Raw genomic sequence first — 23,368 nt, 5'->3', positions numbered from 1 at the left:
CATATTTTACAAAACTTACCATGTGTATCTGTTTGTGCCTCCATATCGGTCTCTACTGCTTCTATGAACACTCCAAATGTCTAAAAAAACATCTAATTTCTCTTCTGTTATTTCCCCCTTTGTGATGTCACAATAAGGAACATTAGCACAGAACTCCCCACCCCCTTCACAGGTTGATGTTGGAGCAGCAGAGGCTCAACTCCAAGCCCCTCCCTGAAATCCATGCCCCTTACCTCGTAGCAGCCTATTAGAAAATGGGCGTGGCTGGCAACAGCTGTTTTCTTAAAGAGCCCTGAAACGGCTCCTTCTGGAAGGTTCTTAAACTGTCAAGATTAAAAATGCAGAAACTGCTTTATGTGAGACCAGAAAACTGATATAACTTGTTTAAAAGAAGTAGAATATGTCTAATTTAAGAGTCTTTGTACCTGCCCTGATGGAGACTCTAAAATAATCTCTGTTTTTCTAAACTGAAGATGTTTAAAGAATCATCTATAGTCTGCAACCTGCGTGGCATAGACAATGTATTTACAGCTTTTATATATACATATATATATGTATATTGTAATATATATGTTAGGGCCGGGACTTTAATGTGTTAATTATGAATAATTAATTAGAAAGAAATGACGCGTTAAAAAATGTACGCATTTAATCACAGCTTGCATTTCGAGAAAGGCGGAACCTTTGTTATTGCACGGTTTCCTCGTAGACCGAATATCACTGACGCACACAACAATGCACAGTGCTAATGGCTACTAAAACGGAATAAAAACAGAAAGAAGTTGCCTTGCTTGGACTGATGCAGGATTTAGGGAACCCGTCTGCCTCTTTTCTTAACTTGGAAAAAAAAACTTCCAGACAACATCGGAGTCCGTGTCGTAGACATTTTTCAGAGATCGTCTCTGCTGCAGCTGCCCGGTGGCATCGGAAACTTTACAAAAGTTGCGGTAAGCTATACTTTTAACATTTACGTAACATCTGTGCAGCGCTGAAAGCTCCAGACAGAATAATTCTTTGCCCTAACAGTAGTTTATGAAAGTAGTCAGACAAACGAGAGGCACCTGGCTGCCGCTGGGAGAACGCTCAGTGTCCTCACTACTCTGTAAACAATCACAAACAACGTGTCTTAAAGTTGAAAACAGAAGTTTAAGTTAAAACAGAAACACTCTAAAATGTGATTAATTTAGATTAATTAATTACAAAGCCTCTAATTAATTAGATTAAAAATTTTAATCGAGTCGCAGCCCTAATAGATAGACAGACAGACAGACAGACAGACAGACAGACAGACAGACAGACAGATAGATAGATAGATAGATAGATAGATAGATAGATAGATAGATAGATAGATAGATAGATAGATAGATAGATAGATAGATAGATAGATAGATAGATAGATAGATAGATAGATAGATAGATAGCAGGATTATTTGACTGGGCAAAATAAAATAAAACCAGTACAGCGTCTGGTCTGGTTTTGACACACCTGTTCATATCAGGTCTTTGAGTTCAACAACACAAGTTAAAGTCACTTTTTAAACTGTTTTAGCTCACCGAGAACAGGAGCAACTAGTAAACCTTACGTCTCCTCAGCATAGCCCCCCGCTGTATGAGGAGAGTGCCGGGGAAAACACAGGAAGCAGTCGCGTCACCGGAAGTTACCAAAATAAAGCGTTTTTCAAAGTTGAACACAAAAATACATAAAGTAAATATCCAGACATTTGAACAGCTTGGTGAAGTGAATACAAGGACAGAGGGTGGACTTTTGGTGAATTATAACTATAAACAGAACACCTCTGTTACATCTACATATAGTTTATGATACAGTCAGATGAAACCATTAGGACATAAACACCTGCTGCGTTTTAGACATCTTCCTTTACCATGCTGCGTTTTCTTTTATTACTTTTGTCAGCATTAAAGAACAATCCTGTTTGTGACGAGACAGAATCAGAGCATCAGTTTGGGGTCAGATCTGGAGCCGTTGGGGGACGACCGCTCCCATCAGAGGCAGACGAATCGGCTCTCCGTGTGATCGGCTCACTTCTTGTCCCTCAGTTCCTCCGACACCTGACAGTGGAGCTCGTCTCCCCGATAGAAAAAAGAGAAAAAGATAAAATGCTGAGGAGGAGGTTCATTAACGAAAACCAAACCAGAGAGACAAAAAGAAATATGAGAGGAAACGGTGGAGGAGAGGAAGAGGAGGTGTTCATCACTCAGTGAAATGACTGGCTGCTATCTGCATCAGGCTGTCATCATCCTGCAGGGTGGAGGAGGACGGAGGAGGTGTAAGAGAGGAGAGGGGAAACCTCTATCCTCTGTATCTCTGAGCTTCATCTGCAGCAGTTCAGGAGCCCGCTTTCCAAGAGTGCCTCATTTTCAAATCTCTTATCTCAGCCCCCCGCTTTAAGTAGCTCAGTTTTATATTTTTACATGTCATTTGCATGCAGCTCATCAAACCTGGCTCCTTCTATTTTTTCCTGCTCCTTTTTCTTCTCGTCTGCGGTGTAGACGTGCATGAAGGAGCCCTCGCTGCAGCATCACCATCAGCCACCAGCCGGTCGGCCTCCTGAGTAAAAATACGGCGTGATGTTTCTGGAACGCTGCGCGGGAGCAGCGGAGGTAGAGTGTGTCTCTGTGTGCATCAGAGAGGCGGATGAGAGCAGGGTTCTGATTTTTATCAGCTGTCCTTTTCTTCTTTGTATTTTTGGAGGATTCACACAGTGACCTCTTTGTTTAGGACAGTGAGTCCAGCCCTCCAACTCCCTGGATGGAGAAAGAAAACCATTTCCTGTAGAGATAGAATAAGAGACACGAAGAGAAGAGAGGGAGAGATGGGATGAAGGAGGGAGGGAGGGAGGGGGAAGCGAATCAAAGGTTAAGAAAGAAGAGGTGGTCTAGAAGAGATGGTGAAAGAGGAGACGAGAGGAAGAAGATGAACTGAATGATGGAATGAGAGATTTTGTGGGAAGAATGAATGAATGAATGATGGTTGGAAAGGTCAGGAAGGAGCGGAGCGGATTATTAAATTCCAATCTGCACGAGTTTGATGCAAGAGGAGTTGGAGGAGAGGAGCTGTGAGAAAACTGGAAACGTTTGACGCTGCCGACGTTCCTGTTTCAGATGTTTGTTTTAATGAATAAAAACTTTTTTGCTTTCCTGTTCAAAGGGATTCTGAAAACCTTTAGGCTCAACAAAAAGCCTCGAAACGAGCGAAAAACGGCTTTTCCTGTCTGAGCTGCAGCTGGAACCTATGGTGATGTGTGGTTGTCTATCAGACTGTCTCCACATGCTGTTGGACAGCCAACAACGTGGCGTACTCACCGCAACGAACGTCAGGCGACGAGGCAGTCCACTGACTTTGTAGAACGAGACACAAACATCCTTTTTCTAAATGAAGGACTTTAGTACCTCTATCTACTCGACTCAAACAAAAAGTCAAAATAGTCCAAAGTTGACGCCAACGCTGCTTCAAACGAGCCACAGTCATTTTTTTTTTTTCACACAGTGGCAGTAACATCCCGCCCACAAAACCAATAAGAGCGCTGTGATTGGCTGAATCAGGCCACCGGTAGACCTGCGGAGGTTCCAGTGGAGCGTGGCCAGAGCGCAGTCCCCCGCTCCTAACGGTCTACATTTCTGTTTTTGCACAACTTCAGTTATTTATTAGGATTATTTTTGATTGAATATTCCGGCTGGAGGTTGGCTCCATGAACTCCTGCCTCTTTTTCTTTGATATTCCTGTTTTTCATTTTAAAAAAAAAAGGTAAATGGCCTGTATTTGATACAGCGCCTTCTAGAGTCCAGGAACCCCCCAAGGCGCTTTACAACACAACCAGTCATTCACCCATTCACACACACATTCACACACTGGTGGGGATGAGCTATGATGTAGCCACAGCTGCCCTGGGGCGCACTGACAGAGGCGAGGCTGCCGAGCACTGGCGCCACCGGTCCCGCCGACCACCACCAACAGGCAACGTGGGTTAAGTGTCTTGCCCAAGGACACAACAACAGTGACAGACTAAGCGGGGCTCAAACCTGCAACCTTCCGATTAAGGGTCGAGCTCTTAACTCCTGTGCCACAGTCGCCCTGTTGTTTTTGTGTTTGCCTGTAAAATAATAATAATAATAATAATAATAATAATAATAATGTGTTGTGTTGACCCCTGCTGACGGACAGGCTGGGGTGGATCATTTACCTGCATGTTTTACATGTAATGACCCACACGCTGAGCGTAAAGTCCACATGAGAGGATGAGAGACGTAGATGTGTTAGATGTCCCGTCAGTCATTTGCATAGAGAAACACTCTTATTCCCCAGTGGGAGCCGTAAAACTGCAGCCGTTGGCAGCTGTTTCCCAGAAGTCTCAATCTGCAATCTGCTCATCAGCAGGGTTGGGGGGGGGGGGGGGGGGTCTCAGGAGAGGTTGGTGTCATCCTCACCATCATCATCGTCTTCTTCATCAGCTGCTTGTCTCCTCTGAGAGGATGAAGTGAGTTCTGAATGAAGGAGAAAATAAAAATCAGCCGGCATCATTTGCATTCAGGTTTTATCGGGGGGGGGGGGGGGGGCTGTTTCCAGGCCTGATAAGGAGAGGGCGTCGCAGGCTGCTGGGGGGGGGGGGAGCTCAACGAAAGAGGAGGCTCTGGAGTTGAGTCGGTGTGTGTTTGTGCGGACGTGCAGCTACAGTGAAGTGTGTGTGTGTGTGTGTGCGTGTGTGTGTGGGGGCAGGTTAATATCAGACCAAATAATTAGATTCGCTATCGTGGCGGCGGCAGCACAGGGGATCAGGCAGATTAAAGCCGGGGCTTGGGGCTGGTTAATATTCATGAGGGGACCGGGGTCCGGGCGATGGGCTTAAGACTGCTGCTCAAAGACTCTCCTCCGGCAGGTGGGGGGGGGGGGGACTTCAAGCAGCACTCTGAGGAGAGACGGAGCGCCTCCGGGGTGGGCTGATGTAGGTCCGGGCGTTCTGGTGTCGGGGCGGAGACCTCCTCCAGCCGTAGACCCGCTCACCTCTTCAGTCCTGTGACAGACACGAACATTTGAACACATTTACAGATTTAAACCCTCTGGCCACGACTGTTGACCAGGAAGCAGCTGTTAGAGCTAGCAGCTAACTAGCAGAGGTGACTGTCGCTCTTCATCGTTGACTACAGCGTGCTTCCTGTTAAGATGCTCGCGCATCGGCGCCGTGCCACCGTGGAACGCAGGGCCTACCGTGCAGATTTTAAAACACACTTCTCTTCCAAGCATTCCATCTCTGTTGCCACCGTGTTGGCACCAGTTTTCTGGGCTTTTCTGGTGGCGCCACCTCCGACTGCCACCACTGCACACGAGCTTCAAGGGCAGACAATTGGTGGTCGACGTAATGGTGACTACTAATCTTAGCAGCACTACCTTGCATGTTGGTGAGTCAGGGGGAGGAGCCTGATATTCCTTCTTTGCTCAGTTCCACTTAGATAAACCAGCTTAGTGGCCTACTGGTAGAGTGTCCACCCTGGGACTGGGAGATCCCGGTCGGGTCATACTAAAACACGGGAATGCTTGACACTCAGCTTTAAGGGGTTGGATCGAGCAGCTCACTGCTCCCAACGGGGATGGGCCACATGCAGAGGACAGTTTTCACCTCACCAGTTTGAGTGACAACTATGCGACTGATCTTTAGATTTGAGTTTACTAAATAAATGTGTTTGGACAGTTTCATGCCTCCAGGTTGGTTTGTGTGGTTTGGGTCAATCGCCATGGTTTAGTAGGACAAAGGCTGTGCGCGTGTGTGTGTGTGTGTGTGTGTGTGTGTGTGTGTGTGTGTGTCTGTCTGTCTGTCTGTCTGTCTGTCTGTCTGTCTGTCTGTCTGTCTGTCTCAGGGGCGTGTCCAGGGAGTGGCATGGGGTAGCACATGCCACCCTTAGAATCTGATTGGCCACTCCAGGTGCCACCCTGCCAAGTTCCATTTTAAATTGACTTTACATTGTCGACAAAAGGATTGGGTTGTAAACTCCAAGACAGTGTGGTAGCATGCACCTGTTTACTAGCCCAGGCCTACAGAACATTTCGGTAGTATTTATATTATTTATTATTTTTTCATATTTACGTAAATAGTATTTAGAGTCCCACTCAACTCCAGTTGGTGGCAGTAATGCAACAAGAAGTGACTTGCTAACCATCACAAAACTAGAAGATGAAGAGGAAAAAATGGTGATTGTGCAATGTGAAACTCAAAAACTCACTAGAAAGTAAAACAAATAACTAAATAAACGATTTGTGTAAATAAATAAATAAGCATAACCATTGGTGCCACCCATGCATGAACAAGTGCCCCACATGGGCCACCCCATTTTAAAAGTCCTGGACACGGCTCTGGAACTTGCTCACTTTCCTTTGAATATGGAACAATGCTGGTACAAAGACTCAACTGAAGGTTGGTGAAAAAGAAGCCAAAGTCCAAAGAAAAAGATCCTTGGAGAGAAATGTTAATATCACTTACGTAGTTCTTCAGAATTCATTAAATGTTTGCAGAGAAAGTCATGTATGCTACGCGTTGTTGATATGTTTTGTTTATGTATTTAGCAGACGCTTTTGTCCAAAGCGACTTACAAGTGATAATCGGCATTTTGCCCTTGAGGCTAACAACAACAATAACAACAACAACATTGACATCAATCATGGAGAGGAGGGAACAAGGAGTGGACAGTGGAGATGGGGGACGGGTGCAGGCAAGGTGCTAGTTAAGAAGATGCTCTCTGAAGAGCAGGGTCTTCAGGAGTTTCTTGAAAATTGAAAAGGAAGCCGCAGTTCTGGTAGTGCTTGGAAGGTCATTCCACATTTGTGGAATGATGCATGAGAAGAGTCTGGATGGTCCTGAGCGTGGTGTAGGCACTGCTAGCCGACGATCCTGTGATGACCGGAGCGGCCGGGCTGAGACGTAAGCCTTTGCAAGAGGATTCAGGTAGATGGGAGCCGTACCATCTCGGACTTTGTATGCTAGTGTTAGCTATTAGAATTTGATGCATGCTGCTAGCGGTAGCCAGTGGAGCTCAATGAACAGAGGGGTGACGTGTGCTCTTTTTGGCTGATTGAAGACCAGACGCGCCGCTGTGTTCTGGACCATTTGAAGATGCCTCACAGTACAGCCTGGAAGACCAGTTAGAAGGGTATTGCAGTAATCGAGGCGGGAGATGACAGTAGATTGCAACAGGAGCTGGGTGGCATGTTATGTTAGGTATGGTCTGATCTTTCGTTTGTTATGATAGATGCAGAAATCTCTTCGCCGCAACAGAAAACGTACAGTACAGCAGAATTAAGATGGAAGCAAGAAGATTTGTATTAGAACTGTGGTTCGCAAACTTTTCACTCAACAGAATACCTGGCATAGATGCAGGGGCGTGTACAGGGAGTGGCCTGGGGTGGCACATGCCACCCTTGGAATCTGGATGGCCACCCCAGGTGCCACCACACTAATTTACCTTTAAATAGGCTTTTCATTGTCCACAAAAGGCTTGGGGGTAAAACAAAAAAAAGCATAACCATTGGTGCCACTCATGCACAAAGTTGTGCCTCACCTGGGCCACCCCATTTTAAAAGATCTGGACACGCCACTGGTGTGTGTGTGTGTGTGTGTGTTTTCCGCTCGCTGAGCCCCCCCTGCAGATGGTGGTAAATTCCAAAGTCGCGTCCATGATGAATTAGTCTGAAACAAATTAGCGGTACTTACAGCTCAGACGGCTCCAGCATTGGGTTACAAATTAAAACAAAAGCATTCGTATCTCCACATCTGTGCTGCTTCCACATGAAATACAATCCACTCTGCCTCAGTTTTCACCACACAGCAGACCCGGGCTTCCTTCTGTCTGTCCTCCACGTCTTCAACCAGAAAAGCGCTGCAGGTGTCTCCGGCCTACCCTGCCAGACGTGAGAGGATGCGCAGATAGAAAGAAAACACATCGTCAGGCTTGTGAGGTGATAAAAGAGAGTTTGTGGAGGTTTTGAGCTCCTCAGGTTGGATCATCCAGAAGTTTGAATTCCCTCTGGTGTTAAACTGACCCAGGAACAGCCAGCAGCCTCTTACCTCAGGACTTCAGGCTGCTGATAAGAGGAGAGAAGCTCTGAATTACACCCCGAGCTGTTGCCATGAGGCGGCATGCAGCGACGCTCGGATCTCTATCCGGATTTAGTGAGAATTTGATTTATTATGTCTGCAGAACTCAAACTAAACTAGTTAACCTTGAATGAAAAGATCCACCTGGTTGACTTGCAGGTGTGCAGAGATCTGATTGGTTGGATAGTTAGAAAATACCTCTCTGCTTGTGCAGATTTCCAGTTTTGTCTGCATGATGATGATGATGATGGTGGTGGTGATGAATCCTCATTCCTGAACCTTTGACCTTTAACCTGTGAGGATCTTCTCCAGCTCAGCTGCTGTTTGTGCTCCACAGACGTCTGGTTAGTGTTTTCTGGCTTCAGACCAGTTTTACTTTGTTGGTCTGCAAACTGAATTAATACATCAGAACAAATTAAAACACGGCTTCATGCCCCGCTGAGGTAATTTAATAAACCAATTACTGGTCGAAAAATACATTTCATCTTTTGTTTTCACTCAAACTCGATATTTCTGTTTAATTCTGATGGTTTATCATGGAAATAATCTCCAAATGCAGCCCTGAGAGTCAGGAACTGGAGCGTGTGGTTCTGGGTTTCCTTTACGATAAAAGGCAACGACTCGATCGAACATGAATGATTCACTCCTTCACTAAAAGCCCAGAAGCAACATGAAGTCTGGGCTTACGTTTATTATTAAACGTGTTTTATTTCAGTAAAAGCCTGAAACTCAGTCTGGACAAACTCGCTTCTGTGTGTGTGTGTGTTTTTTTTAAGTATTTTAGCTCCTTTAATCCGGCTGGAGAGAGAACATGTCAAACGGATGAGTAATGAGAATGTTTATCAGCGTTAGTCATCCGTGTTTTTGGCCAAATGTGTCAGTTTGAATGAAACACGCTTCCTGTTCCCTTATTTTTACTCCCAGGAAGTTTCAGACCGCAGCGATAACGACTCAGAGGGACATTCACTCCGATCGCTTTAAGCTCAGCAGCAGCTTCATAAACATGATCAGAACGTCCACGTTTAGTTTTGTTTAATTTAAACTCCCAGGAAGCATTTCTACTGGCTGTTCCTGTTCCAGATGTGCGTGTGGGGCTCCCCCTGGTGGACCAACGTCTGACGTGCATCAGTGAAATCATCTCACAAACCAGGCTGATTTCTACGTCAGGGATAAAAACCGAAAATATCCGATCCAGTTTAGTTCATGAAGTCAGAATTTATTTGAATGCATCTTTATTTCAATAGAAATCTCCGTAAGATCATGAAGGTCGAGTTTTAGATTATTAGGAGAACGATCAGGCATGGACATCACTAGGATTGAGATATGGGGGGGGGGGGGGGGGGGGGGGGGGGCTTAGCCCCAGGAGCTTGACCTTGAACATTTTTTCACACCCTGCAAAAATTTTGTCAATTAATTCATTATCTGACGAACATTTAACAAAACCTATTATTTTATCACTTTCTTTTCCTTTCCTACCTTTGTGCATTTTCTCTCTTCTTTTTATAAAAAAAACACTTAATCAGTTCATTAGTGGGGTCTATGCTGAAGAAAGATTTTATATAAGTCCATTAAAAATTAGATATGTTATATTTCCAAATAAAGCTATTCATTTCAGTCTACTGCACTTAACAGGGGGAAATGTTGCAGTCATTTGTTTAATTACAACTTGCTTAATTATAAATGTTACTGAAATATGACAAAGAACAAATGAATAATTGTCAAACTTTTATTCTGCCAAATGAGTGTGCAGTTGACAGTTTTAATATATGAATAACACTGATATGATATGGAATAAAGGAGTATGTAATTAACAACTACAAGCCAAAATAACAGTATATATATATATAAAAATTAAGACTGGGACTTGATTAAAATGTTTAATCTAATTAATTAGAGGCTTTGTAATTAATTAATCTAAATTAATCACATTTTAATCGTTCAGGAAAATGTGCTCTCAAAGCAAAACTTAATTAAAATTATGAGACAGAGAATTAAACATTAGACATAGTTATCACTGTAAAACTAAAGCTTTTAATAAAAAAATGCATTTTAATTAATCAAACGTCACTGTGTGATATGAAACAAAACGCAAATCAACTAAAATTTATAATTACAAATATAAAACACCTACAAAGGGTTCCTGAGCCTTTAAATAGTCTCTCTGTCTAGTTGAATTACTGAAATAAATTTGACTTTGCACTAGATTCTAATTTTTCCAGTTTCACTTGTTTGTATAATTGGGAGTTTTTATTAGCATTTCTACTCATAATGTAGTAAAAACACACAAATAATAATCCTTCAAAATGACAGTAGAACAGGCACAAATATGGTCTAGGACTTAAATGTACTAACTTTTAACACCAGAGCAGGCGTGGCATATTCTGAGAATGATCAGGAACACTAACTGGTTCCAGTTGGATGACTGGACCAACCTTAAGCATCCGCCCCTTTGCTGATGACAGCTTCAACACACCTCGTTGCTTAATGATAGTAATGCATGTGATGTTTAGACAGAGACTCGTCTCAGAAACGTATAACTCCGTGACAGAATTGTTTAGAAAATCATCAGAAAAGTTTCAGAGTGTTTCTGTTTTAACTTAAACTTCTGTTTTCAACTTTAAGACACGTTGCTTGTGCTTGTTTACAGAGTAGTGAGAACACGGAGCGTTCTCCCAGCAGCAGCCAGGTGCCTCTCGTTTGTCTGACTACTTTCATAAACTACTGTTAGGACAAAGAATTATTCTGTCTGGTGCTTTCAGTGCTGCACAGATGTTACGTAAATGTTAAAAATATAGCTTACCGCAACTTTTGTAAAGTTTCCAGTGCCACCGGGCAGCCGCAGCAGAGACGATCTCTGAAAAATGTCCGCGACACGGACTCCGCCGTTGTCTGGAAGTTAGTTTTTTTTTCAAGTTAAGAAAAGAGGCGGACGGGTTTCCTAAATCCTGCATCAGTCAATGCAAGGCAACTTCTTTCCGTTTTTATTCGTTTGTAGCCATTAGCACTATGCATTGTTGTGTGCGTCAGTGATATTCTGTCTACGAGGAAATCGTGCAATGACAAAGGTTCCGCCGTGCTCGAAATGCAAGCTGCGATTAAATGCGTGAAAATTTTTTAACGTGTCATTTTTTTCTAATTAATCATAATAACGCATTAAAGTCCCAGCCCTAAAAACCTCAAAATGATAGGTGGGCTGAAGCCCCCCTAAAACGGACCTAACGACGTCAGCACGATAAGGGTTAAACGAGAACTGCTTCTACAGTCTGGTCCTGTTGGTGGTCTCCTTTAGAGGACAGCAGCAGCCCAGGAGGTAGAGCGGGTTGTCCAGTAATCAGGTTGCAGGTTAGATCCCGCTTCCGACCAGTGAATTCAATTTGAATTGAATTGAATTGAATGCTGCTGTTGTGTCCTTGCCCACCTTGTCTGCTGGTGGTGGTCAGAGGTAGATACCTGTGCTCGGCAGCCTCACCTCTGTCAGCGCGCCCCAGAGCAGCTGTAGCTACATTGTAGCTCATCACCATGAGTGTATGAATGGGTGAGTGACTGATTGTGTTGTGTGAAGCACCTTGGGGGGTTGTAGAGTCCTAGAAGGCGCTATGCTAATACAGGATATTTAACATTTATGGTGTGGGACTTTGGTTCTGCTTCCAGCAGAAGAGCTCTGGTACCTAATGGGCCATTCCCATCTGTACCGGGTCGGCCCAGGCCGGGTAGCGTAGGTTGTTTACATATCTGGGTGGCCTGGTATTTTTCCGGGCCAACCAAGGCTCATTCTCAGCCCTCTTCTCGAGGGGGTCTGCTTCAGGCCGACCAGGGCCAACACACCCACTGCTGACAGCAAATTCACACCTTCCATTAGAGCAAGCCTCTGATTGGTGGGTAGAGTCAGCCCACATGGGCTTAAGACAAGGATGTGTGGAATCAACCGGGCCAGGCTGGGGCCGACTGGGGCTACCCGGCCCAGGCCGACCCGGTACAGATGGAAATGGCCCATTAGTGTCTTGTTTCGGAGGGACGGTGGACAATTGCTGCTCCTCCTCATCAGAGAGTTTCAGCTGATGTGGTTCCAGCATTTGACTGAATGGCTCCTGGTCACCTCCCACTGAACGGATAGCAGGCCCATAACTTTCCCAGGATCCTTCAGGAGGAGCTGGAGAGTGTTGCTGTGGAGACGGGACATCGGTGATCCCACCTGAGGAAGGGACAGCTCGGAAATTTGGTTTTTGAAATCAAAAAAAGGAAATCACTGCAACTTGTGTGAAACAGATAAAATCCTAATATTACTTTCACTGGAAAAAACCAGAAACATTTACCGTATTTTCCGGACTATAAGTCGCACTTTTTTTCATGGTCTGGCTGGTCCTGTGACTTATATACCAAATTATACATACCGCGCTGCTGCGGGCCGGCTCCGGACCAGGAATGAGCTCCCCTGCTGCGCCATCACCTGCTGGAGACTGTTGCGTGCTGCAGCAGCCTGTGGCGGGGTGCTGCGGGCGCTCTCCCCGCCCGCTGGGAGGGTTTGAAACTCCGCCATCCTCTGCTGGAGACCGTGGCGCGCTGCTGCGCCCTGATTCCTTATTCTGTTATTGTTACCGGTACTTGTCTTGCAATGTGAAACGCTTGGTCTCAGATTTTGTAAGAGAAATAATCAAATTTCCCCCCAAAATGCGACTTATATTTGTTTTTTTCTTCTTAGTTATACATTTTATGGCTGGTGCGACTTATACTCCGGAAAATACGGTAGTTTGTTTATTTTTGTTGAATCGCTAATGATGAACTGCTTACCTGAAGCTTTGGTTTATTATGCTCTGGATCTGAATCGGATGTGAGGAGGAACGTCTTCCTAGGTTGTGTTTGGATCCGTGTTTTCCTCCTAGTCAGATCTTTGCAACAAGCGGCTGCTTTCGAAATGTTTTTAAAGGTTTTTGTTGGTTTGAGTAACAAAGTCTGGAGGATAATTCAGCTGTGATGATTAGAAATGATAGTCATGGAAAGCATCTCGATTAAACAATGATTTGTTTGGTGTGATCTGGACGAGACTGGGAGTTTTAGGGATCCTGAAAGTGGAATCGACAGTGTTTGTTTGTTTGTTTATTTGTTTGGGGTCTCATACCTCCACAGAGCCTGCATGCCGGCTTTCCTCTCTTTGTCCAGTATTTTATCCACTCTGGATCTTATTACAGCAGCTGACTGAATCCCGCCTCATCAGATCTTCCTCCTCTTCCTCCTTTTCTTTATTTTCTGGCCCTCTTTGTTCAGCCCGTCCTCCCCTCATTTCCTTCTGGGTTTGTAATCGCCGTCGGCTCGCTGGCATGGCGAGTGTTCACCGGCTCGCTGTTAATGCTTCTGATTATCTACAGACTAAAGATACACGAGAAGAGTGGAGCAACACTTGAGACGCACAAAGGAATGTGTTTCACCTGATCATGTTCATTTATGAAACCCATCAGGAGGGCCAGAGCCCGGGTTTTGTTTCAGACCTGAAGGAAAACATCTAGTTTCGTGTGATTTTCCTGTAAAAAGATCACTGATTTGATTAATATCACAAAAAACATGAAATATGTCAGGGAACATTAATACAAATGTTCTTATTATGTGGTTGGTTTGTCTGTGCTGCAGGACAAACAAACAGAAAACGGTCCTAAACGCATTCTCAAACTGAAAAACTTAAACATGAAGCTTTAAAGTCATACTAGGCAACCTTTTCACATTTCAAAGTCATTTTCTTGAGCCAGCATGTGCTAAAATGACTCTTTACAGGATTCATGAAACGTCTTTCAGACCCCCAACATGCCCTGTGGTCAGAATACCGCACCTGCAACTTCAGAGTGCCGGTCTGGTCTGTTGGAAAAAATGGAGCGAACATACCTGGCGCTGGAACCTGCGTCCAGCGCGTTTCCTGCATGTTTTAAATCATGAACACAGCTGATTAATGTAGTGAATAATCACTCCTGTAGACACTAATGAAGGCCGGGAGACGTTTCAGCTGTTGCTTGTCCATGCAGGGTCGCGGGGGGCTGGCTCCAGTGGTCAAAGGGGCAAACAGGCGGGGTACAGCCTGCAGGTCGTAGTAGCTGTCAGTAAGATAAAGAGCCAAAATCCAGAGATTTGCCTAAACATCGAAGTTTCAAAGCTGAACAAAGTTGAAGCACAAAGTATTTTTTAAATCTTCTGCATTCATCTCTAAAGAGCCAAAAGTTTAACAAAAAGGCTGGGACGTCCTGAATAAGATGCACGTTGGTCTGATAATTTGGTTAAAATTGTACAAAAACACACGGAAGAATCAATAATAAATATTTATTCAAATGTTGCTTTATGACCCATGAAGGTTGTTTGTTTGCAGAACTCGGCTCTGACTCTGACCTGTGAGCATCCAGACTGTTGGATCAGTCGCCTCCCGCTGACCTCTGACCTCTCAGCAGCCAACTGCACCATCTACAGTCGAGGTGAGTTTACGGACCTGCAGGATGACGGGAAACGCTTTCGCCTCCACCTGAACTCGGTTCTGTTTTCAGGTGACGAGCTGTTCTGTAAGGTGATCCGAGAGATTCCAGCTGGTGGAAAGCTTCTGGCTACCCTGTCGCCTCCTCCACCCCTCTCATCCACCTCCTCCTCCTCCCACCTGACCCAGCCCTCTCCTCCGCTCAGCCTTTTCACACAGAAACCACCAGCAATGAAGGAGGAGCCACCATATCCGGCGGCGCTGAGGTCCGACATCCAGCTGCTCCCTCAGCAGGCCGGCATGGCCGCCATCCTCGCCACCGCCGTCGTCAACAGTGAGTCTGGGTGGAGTCCTGCACAAAACAACAATCTTTAATGGAAATGATCCATATGACACATTGCTCATTCAGAGATGCCTTTTACCCGGTGACCTTCTCTTATTGGAGGTTTCAGAGTTCTGGTTCTGTAACTGGTGAAACATCGAGTCCTGATCCAGATGTGCATTCCCACATCGTATATTAGGAGTTTTTTAACTGTTTACTTTGTAAAGTAGAACTGATTTTATTTTTTAGGGGGGGTCTATCATGGTAGCCATGGCAACACTTCTAATGCATTTCTGTTATCTAGCTTTATGTCATCATTAGCATGCCAGTGCTAACCGAGAGGCAGGGGGAGGAGTTAACTCCAGAGAAGTGTCTTCTAAATGTGCAAAAGCAGAAAGATGGAATCTGAAACATATGTAGCTGAAGGTCCACCACGACTCCCAAGGGTCAGAACCTTCTGATCAGCGTCTCTGCCTCCTCATTATGATCAGTATGAAATGGATCAGAGCTGTATTCAAACTGCTGTGGCGTAGCAGCGTAATGCTTCATTTGTACACTAGATGGCAGTGTTCCTCTTTATACAGACAGTTTTTATCCTTGTGCTGCCTGCAACCCTGGACAGTTTCCTGTTGGCCGTGCCACTGCCGACACACACACACACACACGCACACACACACACACACACACACACACACACACACACACACACACACACACACACACACACACACACACACACACACACACACACACACACACACACACACACCAGGCCTGAAGGTGATCAAAATCACCTCATGATCATAATTGTCTTTAATGCAGTACAGGTGGACTAAAGCCCTATAAAATGTATTTCAGTTTTTTTTTTCTGGTCTTGTTGTTGCCCTAGACTGTGAGCGTTCCTTATTGTAATATGATTAAAAACACGTTATTATATTATTGGGTGAATGGATGGATGGATAGATGGATGGATGAACTCATGGCTGGTTAATGGATGGATGGATGGATGGATGGATGGATGAACTCATGGCTGGTTAATGGATGGATGATGGATGGATGGATGAACTCATGGCTGGTTAATGAATGAATGGATGGATGGATGGATGGATGGATGAACTCATGGCTGGTTGATGGATGGATGGATGGATGGATGGATGAACTCATGGCTGATGGATGGATGGATGGATGAACTCATGGCTGGTTAATGGATGGATGGATAGATGGATGGATGAACTCATGGCTGGTTAATGGATGGATGGATGGATGGATGGATGGATGAACTCATGGCTGGTTAATGGATGGATGATGGATGGATGGATGAACTCATGGCTGGTTAATGAATGAATGGATGGATGGATGGATGAACTCATGGCTGGTTAATGGATGGATGATGGATGGATGGATGAACTCATGGCTGGTTAATGAATGAATGGATGGATGGATGGATGGATGGATGAACTCATGGCTGGTTGATGGATGGATGGATGGATGGATGAACTCATGGCTGATGGATGGATGGATGGATGAACTCATGGCTGGTTAATGGATGGATGGATGGATGGATGGATGAATGGATGAACTCATGGCTGGTTAATGGATGGATGGATGGATGGATGAACTCATGGCTGGTTAATGGATGGATGGATGGATGGATGGATGAACTCATGGCTGGTTAATGGATGGGTGGATGGATGGATGGATGAACTCATGACTGGTTAATGGATGGATACATAGACAGATGGATGGATGGATGGATGGATGGATGGATGGATGATAGACGGACGGACGATAGACGGACGGACGGACAGACGGACGTGTTTTTACTTCAGGTCACACATAGAAAACAGTCGACGGGCGGCGGACTTGACCAGCTGATCAGAACTTTGCTTGAACAATGCTGGTTTTTCGTGTTTTAATACGTTTCAGAGGACATATTTCCGTGTAAGGATTGTGGGATCTGGTACCGCAGCGAGAGGAATCTGCAGGCCCACCTGATGTACTACTGCGCTAGCCGGCAGAAGCAGCCAGCGGCAGCCTCTTCACCACCGCAGGACAAACCTAAGGACTCGTACCCCAACGAGCGTGTCTGCCCCTTCCCACAGTGCAACAAGAGCTGCCCCAGCGCCAGCTCTCTGGAGATCCACATGCGCACCCACAGCGGTGAGGTTCAGGTTTATGACGACGGGAACTGCGTGACTGGGATTTGGTTTGACCTCCTGCTGTCTGTTTGTCCACAGGCGAGCGTCCGTTTGTCTGCCTCATCTGCCTTTCAGCCTTCACCACTAAAGCAAACTGTGAGCGCCACCTGAAGGTCCACACCGACACCCTGAACGGGGTCTGTCATGGCTGTGGCTTTGTGTCCACCACCAGGGACATTCTCTACAGCCACCTGGTCACCAGCCACATGGTGTGCCAACCTGGATCTCGCAGTGAGGTCTACTCTCCTGGACCGGGCCTTCCCAAGCTGCCACTGTCCACCGGTAAGTCCAGCATGACTGGTTCAGGTCTCTAGATTCAACGAGCTGGTCCACAGCATCTCTAATCCTGCATGTTCTCATCAGGTCTGAGCCCAGGGGACTCCGGTGTGGTGCTGAAGTGTCAGGTATGTGGACACAACTCGGACTCCCCCTCCCAACTGCAGCAGCACGTTCGAACCCACCTGGAGGTCAGAGTTCCTGCTGAGAGGAGCCCCACTCCTCGTCAGAGCACCCCCTCGTCGGTGGAACAGCCCCAGCTGCCCCTGCTGGAGAGAGAACCCCTCGCATCGGTTCCCAAACCAGACTCCTCTAGCCCTGGCACAAATGGAGGCTCAGCCACACCTCGAGACTACAGTCCCAACACCCTGACCACGGACCTGAAAATAAAGGAGGAGCCGCAGTCGGAGTCTGAGACAGAAGAGCAACAAATGGAGCTGAAAGAAGATGGAGAGGAGGAGAAAGTCGGTAGAGAGGAGGAGGTCCAGGATGCAGGAAAAAAGACAAAAGAAGAATCAACTGTCTCCGCTCTCAGCTGCCAGACATCAAACTCTCCCAAGAGTCCAGCTAACACAACTGTCAAGGCAGAACCGACCAGTCCCACTCCTGGTTCCAGTCCTGCCCACGTAGGAGGAACAGGCTCAGCGGTTCCAGGAGCAATGTTCCTGCCTCAGTTCATGTTCAACCCCGAGGCAGCAATCCTACCCCAGGCTTCGGAGATCCTAGCCAAGATGTCGGAGATGGTCCACAGCCGGCTGAAGCAGGGCCAGACGGTGGTTCAGAACAGCCCACCTGCCTTCTTTGCTTCTGGACCGACTCCAGCTGCAGCCACCGGTACTCCACCACACAAAGGAGCCACCTGCTTCGAGTGTGACATCACGTTCAATAACATCAATAACTACTATGCACATAAGAGGCTGTACTGCTCCAGCAGGCACCAGGGAGACAGCTCAGGATCTGGATCAACAGCGCCAGGACCGACACCGTCCAGTGGGCCGCACGGCTCGTCCCCTCAGGTCGGAACGTCGAGCAGAGCAGCCTCTGCCTCTCCAGCTGACTCCGAGCCTCCTGCAGGAAGTGGAGCAGCAGAGTCCAAGAGGCTAGTGGAAGTGAAGGTGGAACAACCAGCAGGAAGAGATGGAGTGTCCTCCTCCTCTGAAGGGGAGGGTGGAGGAGGAGGAGGAGGAGGAGGAGGAGGAAGAGCAAGCGAAGGCAGCCAGAGTCCTGCTAGTGGCTCTGCAGAGGACCATGAAGATCACCCCAACAAAACCTTCTGCGAAGCCTGCAACATCCGCTTCAGTCGTCATGACAACTACACTGTCCACAAACGGTTCTACTGTGCGTCCCGTCATGACCCATCCAACCAGCGGGCTGGGCACACGTCCAAGACCGCCAATGCTGCAGCTTTTCTTCCTCAGCCCATCCGCACGCGCAAGAGGAAGAAGATGTATGAGATCCACATGGCCAGAACCGAAGCGCTGGCGAACGCCGCCGCCGCTGCTGCAGCCACTTCTGCAGCCTCAGCACCATCTCCCTCTGTTCTTGGCTTGGTGGTGAAACAGGAAGTTTCCCCCGGTGGTGCAGGTGGCTCCAGCCCTGAAGGGGATGGCCCCATTGACCTGAGCAAGAGGCCCCGTCTGAGAGACGCTGCTCAGCGCATCAGTGGCAACAGCGTCCTCCCAGCTCTGCCTCTGACCGACTACCATAAATGCACGGCCTGCAGCATCAGTTTCAACAGCATAGAGAACTACCTGGCCCATAAAACCTACTACTGCCCTGCCACCACCCTGCAGCCCCACACCTTAGAGCAGCTCCACCGGCTCAAGAGGTCGTCATCCACCTCTCCTAAAAGCAGGCCTCAGCAGGAGCGACTGGACCTCCTTCACCCTGCTGAAGCTAAAGCTCTGCCTGCTGAGTGGGTCACCCAGGCTCCGGGAGCCTCACCCAGCCCTCGCCCTTCCGCCTTACCAGCTTCTGGAGCTACATCACCTTCACATACGAGCACCACGCTCGCAGCCACTCCCGGAGCTGGAGCCAAAGGCGCCGGTTCCTCCCTCGCCGTCTGTCCGTACTGCCCGAACAGGCCCATCACCTGTGACCTGATGGAGCACTTCAAGACGACCCACGGCCTGGTTGTATCTGTTCAGCCTCCACAGGAGACCCCCCTCCAGCCGGGCAGAGCAGTCAGCCGCAGCCCCAGCCTCAGTCCCAGAGACGGAGCAGCCGGAATGTCCACCACCCCCAGCGGCCAGACCCGGCTCGTCTCACGAGCTCACAGAGACGGCATCAATGGACAGGCCAGGAGTGACACCACATCCCCCGTCTCTCCGCTGGTGAACAGCAGCCCCTCAGCTGGTGGTGGATCCCCTTCAGCTGCCTCACCTCTGCCTGTGTCCCCCACTCGGGCTCCCTCTCTGACTATGTCGCCTGTGCCTGAGACCTTGAAGGAAAAGGTGGCCTCTGTCCATCTTCCAGAAAACCTTGTCCTGACCGCAGCATCTCATCCCAACCCAACTCCCGCCACTGGCCCCAAAACCCCCGTCATCTCCCCCGTCCAGAACGGGAACTCCCGCTTCTGTCGGCTCTGCAACATCAAGTTCAGCAGCCTGTCTACGTTTATAGCTCACAAGAAGTACTACTGCTCCTCTCACAGCGCCGAACATGTGAAATGAGCTCCGTGGTTTTTTTTTTCTCTGCCCCGTAGTACTTCTTCTGTCCACGTAATCAGAATCCTAGAAGCTCCCCGTGCTGGTGGCTTCAGCATCAGCAGGTATGACTGTTACTCACCTGGCTTGCTGGCCAGTGGTGTTACTGACCGATTCTCCCTGATGGGTCAACGTTTGTCGCACACTAAGAGCTGAGACGGATGCTACCTGCTCACGCTTATCTGCCCCCCGTCCCGAAGATCTTCCTCCTCCATCGCGGCGGCGGACGTTAAAACGGCCTCCCCACCGTTTCTTTGTTAGGCTTTTAGTACGACTAACACCGACGACGCTGATTACGATGAATCTTTAGTCCTTGCTGAGCTCTTTCGGGTCCGAGCCGAGGAGTGGTTCCTCTCACGTGGAAAGAGACTCCATGGTTGTTGTTTTTATTATCTGTGGATAATGTACGATGTCTGAAGAAACAGAATTCTATGATGCTTTGGTTTCAACACTGGCTCTTTTTGGCTGAAAACACGTGGAATCACGATGTCACTAATTACTGAAGGATGTTTCAAAAACTCTTTTCTTTATTACACAGAATTTTTTATTTTCTCTTCGAAAAAACCAGAAAAAACAAGGGAGAAAAAAATGTGAAATATTTATCTTCGAGTCCTCACTGATTTCACGTCGACAGAAAACTACCTACCTGGTGTCTGAGAGTATTTGTATTTTTTATTTGTATATTTTTCATACTGTTTGAAGGATGTGTGGAACTGGGTGTGCTGAAGTGACTTTTCTAAGTGTAGATATGAAATATCTTCACAGTAATCACCGGGATCACACAGAACTTTACTATCGGAGCCGAGACGCGGCGCCACCGATTATTTCACGAAACCTGTTTTATCCGACTAGTTCTCTCCGGTAATGAAGGCACGGCGGTGAGCTCTCGCACGTTACGTGTTTACGCGTTCCCATGCGGCAGTGTTAGCTAAAACTGTACAATACTTCTTTATTTTCCCGTTTTTTGGATGCGAGCGAGTGGAAGGCATCAGGACGCGAGGAGGTGGGCCGCCACTAACGTTTTGATTTGTGGAGACAATCAGACACAATCAGTGAGGCGATTCGATTGGCCGGCACTTAAACCACACGGACCTGCAACTCGACTCGCCGCAGAAAACGTCACCACGTGAATTCTGGCTCATCCTGGTTTCTAAGCGTGTTGTTAAGACGTGAAATAAAATTCACAACAGAGTTAGCTGCTTTCTTCGAGTTCTCTCAGAATTTACCTCCTTTTTTGGTCTCTCGTTTCGGACCTGATGTGACCTCACTTGTAAATATTTTGTCCCGCCCAGAATTATCCACCATTAGAAAGCAAAGACCATCTTATAAAGGTTTTATAAAACAGCTTAAAGGTTCAAGATGTGGAATTCAGTGTCATCTAGTGGCTAGCTACTACTGTTCCAACCCTCTGGGGCTGGGGGTCGGATTGTCCCCTCTGTGTCCCCGTAGAGCAGTCTGCGGGATTATTTCCCAGGAGAATCACAATTAAATAAATGAAAGAATTAAACTAAATTAAAAAACAAACATGTAATAAGTTGCAGCAGATAGAAAGAACAGCAGCTGCGTCACAGAAACATTTTACAGCTAAAAAATCTCACTGAGTGATATTTTGGTTTTGTTTTCGCCCAAAAATCTGTTGTTTGTTTGCAAACCAGCAAGATTTTAACTAAACTGGAAGCTATCAGACTGAAAGCTGCGCCGTCTCTAAGCCAGCTCAGGACCCGGACAAAGGTCAGCTGTTAAATCTACTTCTCTACTGGGGTCAGAGGTCAACCACACTCAGGATGAGATGAGCAGGGTTTCTTCTAAAGGAGAAACTGAGACAAAGGTGTGTATTAGTAAAGTTCAGACCAGGTTCTTTAGTATCTCAATCCTTCACGTTTTAGATGTCTGTTGTAGTTGGAAACATCTAAAACATGCCGGACGTGACCCCGCCGGACCTGGACTGGACTCCACGGCTCAAAACCTGCAGAATAAAAGTGAAGGAGCTGCTTCAGCTTTTAAAGGAAGTTATTATTTTTTTTTATTTTAAGGTTTCATTTTAGGTTATAAATTAAAATCTACACATTGCCTAATATTGTGATTAATATATCATTAAATTTTTGTGTCACATTCCCCACGTTCTCGATGTCCTGGCTTCTTAGAGCAGCAGGGATCCAGCCGGTCGACTCGCTGGTTTTAATTATTGCAATCCCTTTTCCACGCTCATCAATACTATTATTGATAAATCAAGCAGCCCAACTTTAAAACATTAAAATCTATTTGTCTCCTCACTAATATTCCCTTTAGTTAAGGTTTCAAATATAAAGTTAATTATTGGAAACGTTTGTTTTATTTGTATCCTAAACATCCCGAGTCTGAAGCTATTCATCATCTCTGGCCCATTTGTGGCACCAGAACTAATGAAAACATTAAGAACCGTGAAAATTAGCTGGATTTTACACAAAAGGTGGGAAATGGAAGAAACCCCTCATTTGTGAACAGCTCGGCTGGTTTTCGTGTAGCCCAACGCATGTCTGATGGAAATTTACTGCCCGAAAAACCTCGTTACAAAAGACCAGCATCAACACAAACTCAGAACTGGTCGTTTTTATGAATCGGCTTGTTTCTTCTATCCAGTTTAGACGTTACACGCTCTCACTTCCTGTTTGTTTGTTTTTAACAGAATTCTGTTTTCTGGTTGGCTTTCTGTCCTGCTGCTGTTTACAGATGTTCTGTTCTCTTGAACCAGAGAAGCCATCATGTCAGCTGGTCACACGTTGAGGATCTGAGAGTCCTCTGAACGCACCCCCGTTTTGTTGCACTGTGTCGTGTAAAAATGTTTTATTTTGATGTATTTATGTTACGCAGCACTTTTCCCGTCCTGAATGCATCTTCTTTCTCCTCGAAGGACTTTCTGAAAGCTTTGAGCCTTGACAGAAAAGTTTGAATAGATTCTCAACATGTTTTTGTTCCTGATTCTTTTGTCTTTAATGGAGAAAAAGCACCGTGAATGTCTACACTTTATTTCCTCCTTTCATTTCCTTTCAGCTCCACTACACTCTTGTCCAAACTATGCATGGGAAATAAAAAAAAAGTTCTGAGAGACACTGACGGGTGACGTGTGGCTCAGCTTCTTTCTGCGATCCTGAGAGGAAGTCCTTGATTTCTCTGAGTGAGCGGAGTCGCTCAGAAATTATTTCCTTTCATTAGAAAATGTTCTGAGTGTCGTTTTCTGTGTGAAAGCGTTCCAGAAGAAAAGGCTGAATGAATCATCAGCCTTGCTTTTAAAAACGTGTGTGTGTGTGTGTGTGTGTGTGTGTGTGTGTGTGTGTGTGTGT

General features: G+C 46.4%; 1 protein-coding gene across 5 annotated transcripts in view; it reads left to right on the top strand.

Annotated features, from left to right (window-relative positions):
* Positions 1–23,141, top strand: part of zfpm1 (zinc finger protein, FOG family member 1) — a 132,687-nt gene extending 109,546 nt beyond the window's left edge. For all 5 annotated transcript variants that reach the window (XM_015965152.3, XM_070550501.1, XM_070550503.1 and 2 more), the window contains 5 exons: positions 14,449–14,551; positions 14,621–14,881; positions 16,796–17,029; positions 17,107–17,349; positions 17,431–23,141. In XM_015965152.3, coding sequence (XP_015820638.3) covers positions 14,449–14,551; positions 14,621–14,881; positions 16,796–17,029; positions 17,107–17,349; positions 17,431–20,015 — 3,426 coding nt within the window. In that variant the 3' untranslated portion in view covers positions 20,016–23,141. The remainder of the gene's footprint in view (positions 1–14,448; positions 14,552–14,620; positions 14,882–16,795; positions 17,030–17,106; positions 17,350–17,430) is intronic.
* The last annotated feature ends 227 nt before the right edge of the window (positions 23,142–23,368 follow it).

The sequence above is a fragment of the Nothobranchius furzeri genome, chromosome 4 (assembly GCF_043380555.1).
Source record: "Nothobranchius furzeri strain GRZ-AD chromosome 4, NfurGRZ-RIMD1, whole genome shotgun sequence".
In the NCBI taxonomy this organism is placed as follows: Eukaryota; Metazoa; Chordata; class Actinopteri; order Cyprinodontiformes; family Nothobranchiidae; genus Nothobranchius; species Nothobranchius furzeri.
The sequence above is the reverse complement of the archived record's forward strand: the minus strand, read 5'-3'. Positions and strand labels throughout refer to the sequence as shown.